The following is a 14,293-nucleotide window of genomic DNA, read 5'->3' on the forward strand; positions in this document are numbered from 1 at the left end:
CTCTGAATTTATGTGTTTACTTGTCAACTCGTATGGTTATGTTCGTAGGTGGTTATGTTTGATTTTGGTTTGAAATTCTGCTGATTTATGTTGCTTTTCCGCTTCCGTGTCGTGCTTATGGCTACGTCACGCCCACGTGACGGCCAGCACACCTGGATCCTCCGGATCGGGGTGTGTCAGTTTGGTATCAGAGCTTAGGTTGCAGTCTTGTAAATTTGTTAATGTCTTAACGATCTTTTGATGTTTTTTGTCAGAATCATGCCGCCTCGTAGGGAGCGTAGGGAGTCCCACCGTACTTCTGAACCTAATTTCCCGGATATTACTCAGTTAGGGGAAGCGATGGCTCAGGCTTTGTAGAATGTGATTCGTTCTCCCCCTCCTCCGAGGGCACCTCTGGAGACCATGTATAACTTGAAGTTAGATCGGTTTATGGGTAATGAAAGTCATGAGGGGGCAGAGAAATGGCTAGATCATATTGAGAAGACCTTCCAGGTGATGCAGAGTCAGGGGAATCTCCCTGCTAATAGATGGGTGGAGACCACCACTTGGTTTTTGGGTCGTGAACCAGCAGCATGGTGGATGAATCAGGCTAGGTACATGTCACCCGAAACGGCAGCCGACTGGAAAGTGTTCAAAGAGAATTTTATGAAGAGATTCGTTCCTCCTGAGTATATTGATCGTAAGAAGCAGGAATTCACCAGGTTGAAACAGAGAAATATGTCGGCACATGAATATTATAGAAAGTTTACTGATTTGTCTCGTTATGACACTGATACAGCTGGTAATCAGGGAGAGATGCTTCGACGTTTCAAGTTGGGATCTAAGAAGAAGTGGCGTACCTTTGCCAATGCACTCCCCTGCGCTGATTATCATGAGTATTTCGAGATTTTGGTTAGGATGGAGGACTCTGATAATCTTCCTGACAGTGAGGATGATGAGGACAAGAATGAGGGTCAGAAGAAGAATGACAAAGGTAAGGGTATTTCTATTCCGGGACCTCGACAGACACAGAATTTTAAGAAAAGTGGAGCGAGTTCGAGTTCTTCTAGTGGGGGATATAGTTTTACTGGCCCGAGGAGAGGTGGTGGAAGATTTTCTAGTGGGCCCAGATTTCAGGGTAAGAGGGATGCTGGTGGATCTGGCGCTCCATGGTGCTGCCGTTGTAACTTCCGTCACCATGGTGAGTGTAGGAGAGGTACTGGTGCCTGCTTTACGTGTGGGCAGATGGGACATCGGGCTTCTCAGTGCCCCCAGGGTCAGCAGAGACCACAACAGACCACTATGCCACCTCCAGCACCAGTTCAGCAGAGTTTTGGATCAGGCGGTTATGGCCAGCCTAGCCGTGGTGGTGCCTACCACTATCAGGGGGATGCTGCTCCGTATGCTCCCGGACCTTATCAGTATTCCCAGGAGCCTCACTCTCAGGCTGGGTATTCTCAGGATTTTGGAGGTTATTCATCTTATTCCTCTATGCCAGTTGGTGGATCGCAGTGGCATCAGGGAGGCCAACCCCGTCAGGGAGAAGTTGCTACTGGTGGTGCAGGATCATCCAGGCAGTCTAGTCAATCAGGCCAGGGGCGTAATCCTCAGGGACGAGGTAATCAGGGCAGTAGAGGCCGAGGTGGACGTCAGCAAGCTCAGGGACGAGTTAATCATATTTCTCTGCAGGAGGCTCAGAACCATCCAGACTTGATCATGGGTACGTTAAATGTTCTTGGTCATTTTGCTAAGGTTTTGATTGATTGTGGTGCTACGCACTCTGTGATTTCTCATACGTTTGCTCAAATGACCCAACCTCACCCTTCACCTCTAGGATTTGATTTAGAGTTTGCCATGCCTAGAGGAGATAAATGTTATGTAGATAGTGTGTATCTTGGGTGTCCAGTGATGGTTGAGGGCGTGATTATGTCCGCTGATCTTATTGTTGGAAATGTGCCCTAAAGCCAATCATGTGATGATACTTTACGGACATTTCACATGTTAAACTAATCTAGTTTTACATATAAAAGGCATACATTATTGTTTGAGCCGTCTCATATAAATGTTATATGCTTAAACGATAAAGTCCAAGGAATATGTGATTGGGAGAATGTAATCTAATGAAGTTAGATTCATGAGACCATTCTTTCGTAGACACATCCTAAACGTTCCTGATCATAGGATTGTCAATTGGGCGTTGACAGTCCGTTAAGATCAGTACGTACTATGTCTTCTCTCAGTGAGAGTGATTAGTCTCGAGTCATTGGTGTGTGTGACATCAAGACAAGTACGTAGGTGCTCAATAGAGAATGAGTTCACTGAACGTGATCAACGAAGAGTTCTTATATTCCATGTCACATGAGAACTCATGGTTGGGATAATGCAAAGTAGTCCTTTGATCTGAGGCATCACAATTGTCTTGTGGTTAAGTCCTTGATCTTTGATTATGTCAAAGTCACCCCCTCGGGGTGTCCACGGCATCGTTGGGATTAAGCCACTTAGCTATGGAGACAAGTGAATGCGCAACAAGGGATCTCTAACCTTCAAACAGTTGAGGGAGAATACTCTATGATATGATTTGGAATCTCTGGCCAGAGTATGAATGAGATTAGGGAATGCGTTCCAAATCACATTCAAGAAAATCATATAAGCACACGAATCACATTGGATAGTAGACATGAATAAATAAACTATCATACCAAACAATGTGGTCAAGAGTATTAGATTAGAGAAGGACCGTATTGCATTTGTAATCCCAAACTGAATAGGTTCTCTATCCTCTTCTGATTAACTTGGGTAACCATGATATGCTGCTAGGTGTCACTCATGGTTTGTGGAAGCCCTAAACGTGTGTAATCACTAAAGGGAGAATTGAAAATAGTTTCAATTCACAATCGATGTAAAATGGTTTTAATCGCCCACTACCTCGTTAAAAGGAACCTAATGGATCGCACACCATAAAAGGTGGAGATTGAAGATTAAACGGAAATGAGTAAGAATGATTAAATGGTTTAATCATTTATTTATGGCAAGGATTAATTAATATGTTAATTAATCAAACGAATAAGTTCGTTAAAGACTTCGGGATAGTTTTGGACCTTAAGGCCCAATGGGCTTCGAACGTCAAGCCCATTAACTTAAGTTGTATGACAATTTAATGAATGAAGATTCATTAAAGCCCAAAAGCCCAAAATCCCCTAAATGGCCGGCCATAGTGTGATGAATTAGGGTTTTGGTTATTTAGGTCACTTAAAGAAGTGACTATATAAATGACTTTATAACTAAATATTCATTAAGTGATAAAAGGGTTTATTTTTGGGGAAAATTGGTGAGAATTGTCTCTCCATTTTCTCTCTAAAAAGGCCAACACCTTGGAGGGTACATCTAGCAATCCTACTACTCCAAGGTCACTCATTTTTCTTCTACAATCTAACCTTGGTGAAGAGACTTAAAGGTTCTCAATTTTGGGAACTTGGAGAACCTATTCTTCCATCCAAATCCATGGATCTAAGAAGCAAGGAATGAAGGCCCTATCTCTTTGGGTGATTAGCCTTTGCTTATGCAAAGAGGAATCTACAAAGGTATTAATTTCAACTCACTTTGTTTTGAGTTGATTATTGGTTCACCAATCTACTAGGCTTTGAATTTCATGGTAATGTTTTGTTTTTGAGTGCATACAAGCATGATTCCGCCTTTAATTGTTAATTGCATGCTATATGATGTTGCTCAAATGAACATGTTTTACAAAATAATTCCTTCAAGTGGTATCAGAGCCTAGGTCTAGTAGTTGGTGAATCCTTTTGGGTTTTGTAGTTCATAAGTTTATGATTTAAAAGTTGTAATTGTTACAAGCTTTATTCTTGCTTCTTTGAATGTAAATTTTGTTTGAAAATTTGCCATCTCAAATGTTGTAGATGTAGTTCATATGAGCATGAATATTGGAGCTAAAATTTGGTGTCATGATTTTGGGGATTTTCGGCCAAATCCAAAGGGTGATTTTTTGGGTTCATGTTTGTCTTGTTAAAATGGTTTTAAGGTGACTTTTGGAACCCCTAAGTACCCTAGGATGTTAGCCTCATTTTGAATGATAAAAATTTGAGTTTTATTGCATGAAAACATTCATGGAGCTCTTATGGGTTTTCATGGATGTTCTTCATATGTTCTTGATGTTCTTGCCAAGAACACAAAGGTTTGTGTTTTGATACAAAGTTTTGATTTATTTCATAAAGTTTATGATATATGTTTTTCAAATGATTTATCATGTATTTAAAGTGTTAAATATTTGTATAAATGATGATGGAAACATCAATCATCAAAACATATATTATTTTTATGAAAGTATTTAAAGTGTTAAATATTTGTATAAATGATGAAAGAAATATCAATCATCAAAACATATATTATTTTTATGAAAGGTGAAAGCACTACTTGATTGTTTTTGACAAAACTAATAAATCAAAACACCCACCACTCCTTTTTATCCCTAAAAACCGGCCACCCTAATAAAATAGGGTATTTTTGGGGCTTTTATGCAATTACATAAAGTTTTGATACTTTTGTGTATTTGTACTTTGACCCGAAAGTTTACGTTTTGACGTTAAGGCCTAAAAACGCTAAAGGACAAATTGTTTTGCTCCTTTAATGAAGTTTTTGAATTTATTTAAATTTTGGGTTCTAGTTGTATTTACATGAAGTAGTGACTTTTGTGTTTTTACAAAGTGACCCCAAAAGTTTATGTTTTCGCAATATGGCCCAAAAAGTTGTGGTTATTGCATGATGGCCCAAATAGGATGAGAACAAAATTGTTTTGTCTCTTTAAATGAGAATTGGATTTTCATTTTGTTTAGCTCCACTTAAATCAATTTTATGGATACAAAAACCAAATGAAAATGTTGCATTCAATTAATTAGTTAAAGCGTTAATTAATTAAAGGATGATTATGAACCTAAGCCTAATATAATTGAGCTATGTGAAAGGCGTTTCAAATTTGTTTGAACCATGGGAATGTGTAGATTAGATTTTGGTTGTAATTTGATTTGATCAAATGTTGTAAAAGGGCATAAGTCCTTCTTTACTTTAAGGTAATTTGTTTTATGCAAATGTTGTAATGAGCATAAGCTCATCCTTTACTTTGAAGTATTTCTTTCTTGCTTTATATGATATGCATGAAAATGAAGTAATTGGGTCCAACGCCCCTAAGACAACACGCCTTAATGTGATTAAACGCGTAACTAAAATCAATCTCCATCCCTAGACCGAGATTCAACACAAGGCTCGTGTTGAATCTAAACAAAGGTTCATAGTCATCCTAAGGCCCTAAGGCAACTATATAGTCCATCAAATGAATGCAAACCTTATGTTAGTAGTAACATATACTCTTGCTTTAAAAACCGTTTTAAAAGCATAGTGGGAGTATTATGTACAACTAAAACAATCATATGGACCAATAGTTGTAATAGGACCAAAATTGTTTTAATAGAGATTAAAATGTATATTGATATGTGATGAGACCTAAAACCCTCAACCAAACCAATATTAAGTTGATAAGCGGAGAGTGCTTAGAACACTCTTTCGTGGCCTTCCACCGTGGTAGGCTCCGATCGTTTGTGACTCGTACACCGGCTTCACCCTATAATGGGGGAGTACAAAGTGCGTGCTTACACTCAAGAGGAGTTCTATATACATACATGATGAAGTGAGGTAGGCAACGAGTTTAGCCAACATGATATAATTCTGAGGCTATGCTTGAACACCTACACGAACTAGGCATGGTGGGAATAACTTAACTAAGTACAATGACGCCAACATGATATAATTCTGAGGCATCATTTTCTAGAGGCCAAACTAGATGGGTACTTGCAAGAGGTTGTTGCAAATGAGTAAGCGTACTCTCTCATTATTATTAACGCTAGCCAACATGATATAATTCTGAGGTGGGCTTGGTAGTAGTGAGTCTCCCATAACCTACTAAGAGTTTCATCCAAAACTCTCGAATTCCAATGAGGGATATGGAATTTGCCAAAAATAGTGGGTGGTGCTATTTTGATTTAAAGACCCGAATCAAATGGCTTAAAATCAATCAATCTATATTCGTTATGTATTTGTTTACCAATATATTTGCAAACGCTATCCAACACTTGACAAATAAAAGCCGAACGTTTAGTTTACGGACTTGGTACTACAAAACCATAGATTGTCTTTAATGGCTTGTAAATGTACCTAAGTAGTCTCATCCTCACAATCTTCCTATTGATAATGTATCATTAGAAGAATATGTTAGAAAAGGTCTATCATAGAGAGGACAACACTTTTAATGTCATAATTCTTCAATTACAAATTGTTGTATGAAGAAATAAGAGTTGCTTTGAACAACCCTTAGTCAATACAAACACTTAGTGCTTATTTCTTTGTTAATTGAACAAAGAACTTGAGAAGTAAGCACAAGGGCATGGACACTTTATGTGCCATGATTCTTCACTTACAAATTGTTGTATGAAGAAATGAGAGTTGCCTTGTACAACTCTTGAAAGTTTGTAATTATGTTTAGAACATAATGGTTGGTTGACAAAAATAGTCCATTAACATGGACTTATGATGATTTTGAATCATTGAGTGTTGAAGTGTTAAACCACTTAACGAGACGGAAACTAGGCAAGGACTTCACCTTTGTTTCCCTATCCTAATGGTTCACTAAGTTTATGGTAAACTATGTAGTGAACAATAACCACATACTCTTCAAATTGTTTGATGTGTATAACACAATTGAAAAAGGTTTCAAGAGAGATAGTGGGAGTTTAGGGACCATGACTAATGTAGTCAAAGGTGAAAGTCAAATAAAGAAGATAAATAACTCCAAGGGAACAAACTTTCTTTATGAAATGATGGACATTGGAAGGGGTATTTGCAAGAAATGTCTTGCAAATGTCAAGAACATACCTTTCGAAGGTGTTGTAAAATGTTCTTGAATAGTTCAAAACAGTTGGTTCTTCTACTTGAATGTATAATTCCGTATTAGTAACTATGTTTTACAAATCGTTGTAAAAGTGTGACTAATAAGAAGTAGAAGATATATGAGAGAAGAAAAGGTGCTTCACATACGGAACGTGAATAAGATATAGATCTCTGCGAAAGCAGATAGTACTTACTTCCTCATATGAACTATCAAAGAAATTGGATTATAGTAATCTAATTGATTGTCTCTATAGTAGAGATGATATGGTAGTGTTAACTGTTTAGAATATAATGATGCTTAAAACCCAAAAGGTTGCAAGGTAGTGACTAATCCCAACTAAAGTTGTGATACCTCTAAAACATAAATTACGAGTTGGTCATAGATGGATGCTTTGGATCGTTAGATCCGGATCCAATACCTTCTTGTTAAAATTGTTTAGAGGCGAAATGTTCGAATCTTTATTCTTTTGGAAAGAAGAAAGAATCACAAAGTTGTTGAGGTTAATTCACTTAAATGTTAGTGGCACTTGTCCACAAACATAATACTACTCATATTATATGACATTCACCGAAGATCACTCTCGGTTGGACTATAGTTTATTTTGAATAAACACAAGTCCGAATACTTTGCAAAATGTTTCAAAGAATTCAAGAAATGTAAGTTGATGAGTAAGACATCTAAAGTATTATCTCCTTAGATTTGATCCAAGGAAAGGTAACACTTTAGATGAGTTTCCTTGAAAGATATCAAGGAAAATAGCATCATAAGATAATGTATTTCTCCATTAGGAGAAGAACGAACTTGAATAAGATTTAGTTCGTTAGATATTATCTATTACCCATATATAGGATATATACTTCTAAAACAATATGATTGTCAATGAGAAGATCTTCCAATATTTTCATGACTCCATAAGATGTAGTTGGAAAGAAAGACAAATCTTAAGCATGTTAAAGATTTGGGGTTGTGTGCTAACAAGCAATATTTGTTTGATAATAATCTTGTAGGATATCCTTAAAATAACTTTTGGAAATCGCTTCTATAAACCAACTAACAAATGTTGTTTTGTTGGGTAGTTCATTGTAATTCTACAATGTGATTTGCCTAAAAGCAAATGAACGAGAGATAGAACTCAAAGAATGGGTTCTTTGAGAGACAAGATAGTAATCAACAAATATAACAACCTAGTTCCTATACCACAAGCTCCAAGGTAGTCGATAAGGATTTATAAATCGTCTCAGTTGAATGGTTTTGAACTTTATGACTACAATGAGTGCATATACGATATATACTCAAGGAAATGGTAAAGTACCATTTGACTCGAAATAATGAAACCTTCATAGCTAATTGGTAGCTTAAGGTGACTACAATCAAAGAGAATGGTTGACTTTAAAGGAACCATTTTTTACGTAGTCTTAGTTTCTATTAATTCGAAGATTGCTAGCTACAACTAAAATGGTGATTCAATGTTTTGACATAATATGGGTTTTCGAAACCATTATTAAGATAGTCTTGATAATATATGTCTAAAACTATAAATCACAAGACATGTAAGTTGTAGAGATCCATCCATCATGGATCTTAGCAAGTTAGTGAGAGCTATTTGCATTTTATGAGAAAAGGATCAAATCGTTTGATTTCTCATAAAGATGTAAATGAATCTTTTGTTTACTAGTTTTACAAAAGATTAGTGGGAGTTAATCATGTTCCTAAAATTTAAATATATATGATATATTAATTTTGGAAATGAAAAGAATACTTCTTCGTTAAAGTTATGACTTTAATACATTATATGAAGATAGAATGTATATGGGAGATATAGTCTATATACATGGGATGGAAATCTATAATGATATATTTCATGATATAATTGGATTATATCAATCCCTAATAATAGACAATGGATGCTAGGAAGTTTCTCATATGATGATAAACTTCAATAAGAAGGACGATTCTAGTGAGACTAGCAAGTTGCCCTTCTCAAAGGGAACGTACCCTTTGACTCCCATAGAAAAAATGCGTAAATTGAATCCTTTATGCATAAGCAGAAAGGTGATTTATGTATTTCATATTGTATGAAAAACATTGATATGAGTTGTACCTAGAACGGTACAAGACGATATCAGGGCAAGCCCAGGATCAGAACCGTGGCAACTGTCAAGTGAGTCCTTAAGTATTTAAGAAATACTTAAGGATAGATTCCTCAAAGAATGAGGAAGAATTAGAGTAACGTAATGGAAGCGTAAATGTATTAGATTATGAATCTGATCCATCATTGGATGTTTCTTCATTATGAATGAAGAGATAAACAAATATCTCTTTATTATGACTAAAGAGATATTTGGATGGAAACATTAAAGTAATGACTTTAGTGTGTTCCATTATGAATGCAAGATATATTGCCATATAGAAGTTTACAACAATGTTGTTTGGATGGGAAAGTTCATTTATGAACTCTCTATTCGATTCCAACCAGAAAGTGTATGACACTAATGGGGCGATAGCTCAAGCCTGGGAATCAAGGTCTCATCAAGATCCGAACACAAATGAGAGACTGAACCACATGATTGAGAATCATGTATAATGGTGACGTCGTTATTCTCAAGGTTGCTTCTGTGGATAACACATATAGATATCCACTGTCTAGGCCTACTATTCAGCCATTTATGAAATGACTACAGAAGAGGTATCATCAAGATGACCTAGCTGATTGGCTCTAGTGCAAGTGGGAGATTGTTGGAAATGTGCCCTAAAGCCAATCATGTGATGATACTTTACGGACATTTCACATGTTAAACTAATCTAGTTTTACATATAAAAGGCATACATTATTGTTTGAGCCGTCTCATATAAATGTTATATGCTTAAACGATAAAGTCCAAGGAATATGTGATTGGGAGAATGTAATCTAATGAAGTTAGATTCATGAGACCATTCTTTCGTAGACACATCCTAAACGTTCCTGATCATAGGATTGTCAATTGGGCGTTGACAGTCCGTTAAGATCAGTACGTACTATGTCTTCTCTCAGTGAGAGTGATTAGTCTCGAGTCATTGGTGTGTGTGACATCAAGACAAGTACGTAGGTGCTCAATAGAGAATGAGTTCACTGAACGTGATCAACGAAGAGTTCTTATATTCCATGTCACATGAGAACTCATGGTTGGGATAATGCAAAGTAGTCCTTTGACCTGAGGCATCACAGTTGTCTTGTGGTTAAGTCCTTGATCTTTGATTATGTCAAAGTCACCCCCTCGGGGTGTCCACGGCATCGTTGGGATTAAGCCACTTAGCTATGGAGACAAGTGAATGCGCAACAAGGGATCTCTAACCTTCAAACAGTTGAGGGAGAATACTCTATGATATGATTTGGAATCTCTGGCCAGAGTATGAATGAGATTAGGGAATGCGTTCCAAATCACATTCAAGAAAATCATATAAGCACACGAATCACATTGGATAGTAGACATGAATAAATAAACTATCATACCAAACAATGTGGTCAAGAGTATTAGATTAGAGAAGGACCGTATTGCATTTGTAATCCCAAACTGAATAGGTTCTCTATCCTCTTCTGATTAGCTTGGGTAACCATGATATGCTGCTAGGTGTCACTCATGGTTTGTGGAAGCCCTAAACGTGTGTAATCACTAAAGGGAGAATTGAAAATAGTTTCAATTCACAATCGATGTAAAATGGTTTTAATCGCCCACTACCTCGTTAAAAGGAACCTAATGGATCGCACACCATAAAAGGTGGAGATTGAAGATTAAACGGAAATGAGTAAGAATGATTAAATGGTTTAATCATTTATTTATGGCAAGGATTAATTAATATGTTAATTAATCAAACGAATAAGTTCGTTAAAGACTTCGGGATAGTTTTGGACCTTAAGGCCCAATGGGCTTCGAACGTCAAGCCCATTAACTTAAGTTGTATGACAATTTAATGAATGAAGATTCATTAAAGCCCAAAAGCCCAAAATCCCCTAAATGGCCGGCCATAGTGTGATGAATTAGGGTTTTGGTTATTTAGGTCACTTAAAGAAGTGACTATATAAATGACTTTATAACTAAATATTCATTAAGTGATAAAAGGGTTTATTTTTGGGGAAAATTGGTGAGAATTGTCTCTCCATTTTCTCTCTAAAAAGGCCAACACCTTGGAGGGTACATCTAGCAATCCTACTACTCCAAGGTCACTCATTTTTCTTCTACAATCTAACCTTGGTGAAGAGACTTAGAGGTTCTCAATTTTGGGAACTTGGAGAACCTATTCTTCCATCCAAATCCATGGATCTAAGAAGCAAGGAATGAAGGCCCTATCTCTTTGGGTGATTAGCCTTTGCTTATGCAAAGAGGAATCTACAAAGGTATTAATTTCAACTCACTTTGTTTTGAGTTGATTATTGGTTCACCAATCTACTAGGCTTTGAATTTCATGGTAATGTTTTGTTTTTGAGTGCATACAAGCATGATTCCGCCTTTAATTGTTAATTGCATGCTATATGATGTTGCTCAAATGAACATGTTTTACAAAATAATTCCTTCACTTATTCCATTAGATATTGTGGATTTTGATGTGATCTTAGGGGCTGATTGGTTACACCATAATCGTGCCCATATTGATTGTTATGGTAAATCAGTTAGTTTTTATCGTCCTGGATTACCCGAGGTTACTTTTGTGGGCGAGAGAAGTGGGGTGAGACATGGAGTTATTTCTGCCATAAAGGCGAGGAAATTGTTATCGAAGGGTTGTCAGGGATATTTGGCGCATGTGGTGTTAAATGAGGTTGCCCCCACTAGTATAGAAGAAGTTGGTGTGGTCAGACATTATCCGGATGTATTCCCTGATGATTTGCCGGGGTTGCCGCCAGACAGAGAGGTGGAATTCTCTATTGATTTGCTTCCAGGTTGATGCGTAAAATAACTAAACACACAAATTAAACCCTCTTGTTGACAATTGTAGTATGGATAAGTAGGGATCGTTCTTAAACCGGGGATTAGGAGGGATTGCTAAAACACTCTAAACTGACTCAAATATGTAAAACTAGGTTTAAAACACTCAACTAGACTCAAAGAATGCAAAACTAAAACTCTAAAACACTAAAACAAATCAAAAGATTCAAAACAGCAACAAAAACACTCAAAACTGCCTTAAAACACTTTCTGGGCAGTTTTGGGACTCTAATGCAAACTTGGACGAATTTTGGTTTTCTAATGACCTAAAACACTTAAAAACATAATCTAAGACAAGTTCTAACTAATATAACTCAAAGAAATAAAGTGGGGTTGATTTTTGACGAATTTAAATTAAATGGCAGATTGTAAAGAAAACAGTAGACAAAATTGTGATGAATTAATGAATGATGGAAGAGCTAAGGGGTTCTTCTCCACACATGAAATATATGCAACGTAAATCAATTTCCAGTTATCAATTCAATAAGTTGTGAACCTCGACACTCCAAGTTAATTAGGTCCGCTTAAATTAACCTTCAGATTTCCCTAGAATCATTGAATTGGATGAATATGCATCGCAAACAAATTATTCCTAACAAGTTCTCTATATGAACAGCATGATAAAGATACAAGTTAGAATCATTACGTTCTTTGGAAATCATAAGCATCGACAAGGCATTCGTAACTATGAAAAGCATGATACTCTTGCCAGGAATCTACTTAACACGATCGTGACTAGCGACCTTCACTACTTGCGAATATAAATTCATAACGATTAGGTGAAATAAACTTATATCCTAGCACCAAATTCAAGCATGCAAATTAAGCGTGCACTCTCAATCAACATACAAGAATAAGTTTTGAATTAAACGGTTAAGCAAATTGTATTCACGACTTATGCAACGATAACTGGAAGTAATCAACTTATTTCACATAAATAAACATGGTTTCGAATACACCCTTAGCCAAAACGAATTTAGCCAATCATACTCAATGAAAAACAAAGATTACAAGAAGTAGACATTGAAATATAAGATAGAATACACCTAAAATTGTTCAACAACTCAGATTGAAGAGCCAAACAATTTTCATGAACTGGCTCCTTCTCTTCTCCTTGCGGCAGATTGGGTGAGGATGATTTCTGGGGGTTTGTGTGATGTAGAATGGATTATGGATGGTGTAGGGGCACGACAAGGCTTGGGGGTAGTGTATGGGTGTTGTGTGGAAGGTGTGGAGATGAAGAATGGTGGTTGAATTCTGGCGTGAATGGAGTTGTATGGATGTGTGTGGAATGTTTTGTGGCTGCACAAGGAGGTTTATTTAAAGGAAAACAGAAATTAAAAACCCTAGGCTAATTAGGTAAACAGAAATTTAAGTCAAAAGCTTCTAGAAATAGGAAACAAAATCAGAAAATTAAAGGAAAGGGCAAGGGAAATTCGGCTAGGGTTTAAAAGGTGCAAGAGATGTGTATTTCATGTCCTAGAATGCTTAGGAAGTCTTCATAATTGCTGGAACTTTTAGGGACATTTAGGAAAAATCAAACCAAAGTAGGAAACTTTGGCTTAACTTTCCTATTTCAAGTAGGAATCCTTGTTCTTCTAGGAATCCTCATGTGATTAGGAATCCATCTTCCATTAGGAATCCTCATGTGATTAGGAATCCATCTTCCATTAGGAATCCTTCTTGGAGTAGGAATCCTTCGTCGATTAGGAATCCTTCTTCAATTAGGAATCCTTCTTCAATTAGGAATCCTTCGTCAATTAGGAATCCTTCGTTGATTAGGAATCCTAATTTCTTCAAGTCTTCAATTCATCCATTCCTTTTGCTCCAAAACGCTCCAAATTACATCATTTTGCACACTTCGGCCTTGGAATCTGAAAACACACAAAAGTAACTTTAAACACTAAAATAGCTAACGAAACATAACATAAATGCACGAGAACAAGCCAATTAAGTCGCATAAATATGCTCCTATCAAATTCCCCCACACTTAGCTTTTGCTAGTCCTCGAGCAAAACAAAGAAATAAAACAAAACAAAACAAATAAAACACAACCTAAACCTTCCAACATTTGCCTCAGGGATTTCCAATGCACATGACATGTTAAAAATCATTATTCCCCATAGATTTTAGTCATCTTTACACTTAAGCACATACTTAATCATAGTTACCACTTACTAGTTCACAATTAATCAATTAAAGCAATGTTTTTGATGTAGTAACATGCCTTAGAGAAATCACTCAATTCCTTACAAGATATGCACTCAATTTTCACTCAGATTTTCTAACTACAAACCCTATACTAGTTAAATGTGAGAAGATTGATGTAGATATGGAAACGAATGCTCACATATATGTATAACAAAGAACGCAATTTCTGGAGTTAATAAACATGTCAAGATAT

The 14,293-nt window shown here is 36.5% G+C and overlaps 1 protein-coding gene across 1 annotated transcript; it reads left to right on the top strand.

Annotated features, from left to right (window-relative positions):
• The first annotated feature begins 402 nt into the window (after positions 1–402).
• Positions 403–11,848, top strand: LOC139197731 (uncharacterized). Its single transcript, XM_070825683.1, has 2 exons — positions 403–1,699; positions 11,523–11,848. The coding sequence occupies exons 1-2, from the start codon at positions 403–405 to the stop codon at positions 11,846–11,848; spliced, it is 1,623 nt and encodes a 540-aa protein (XP_070681784.1).
• The last annotated feature ends 2,445 nt before the right edge of the window (positions 11,849–14,293 follow it).

This window comes from Malus domestica, chromosome 07 (assembly GCF_042453785.1).
Source record: "Malus domestica chromosome 07, GDT2T_hap1".
NCBI lineage: Eukaryota > Viridiplantae > Streptophyta > Magnoliopsida > Rosales > Rosaceae > Malus > Malus domestica.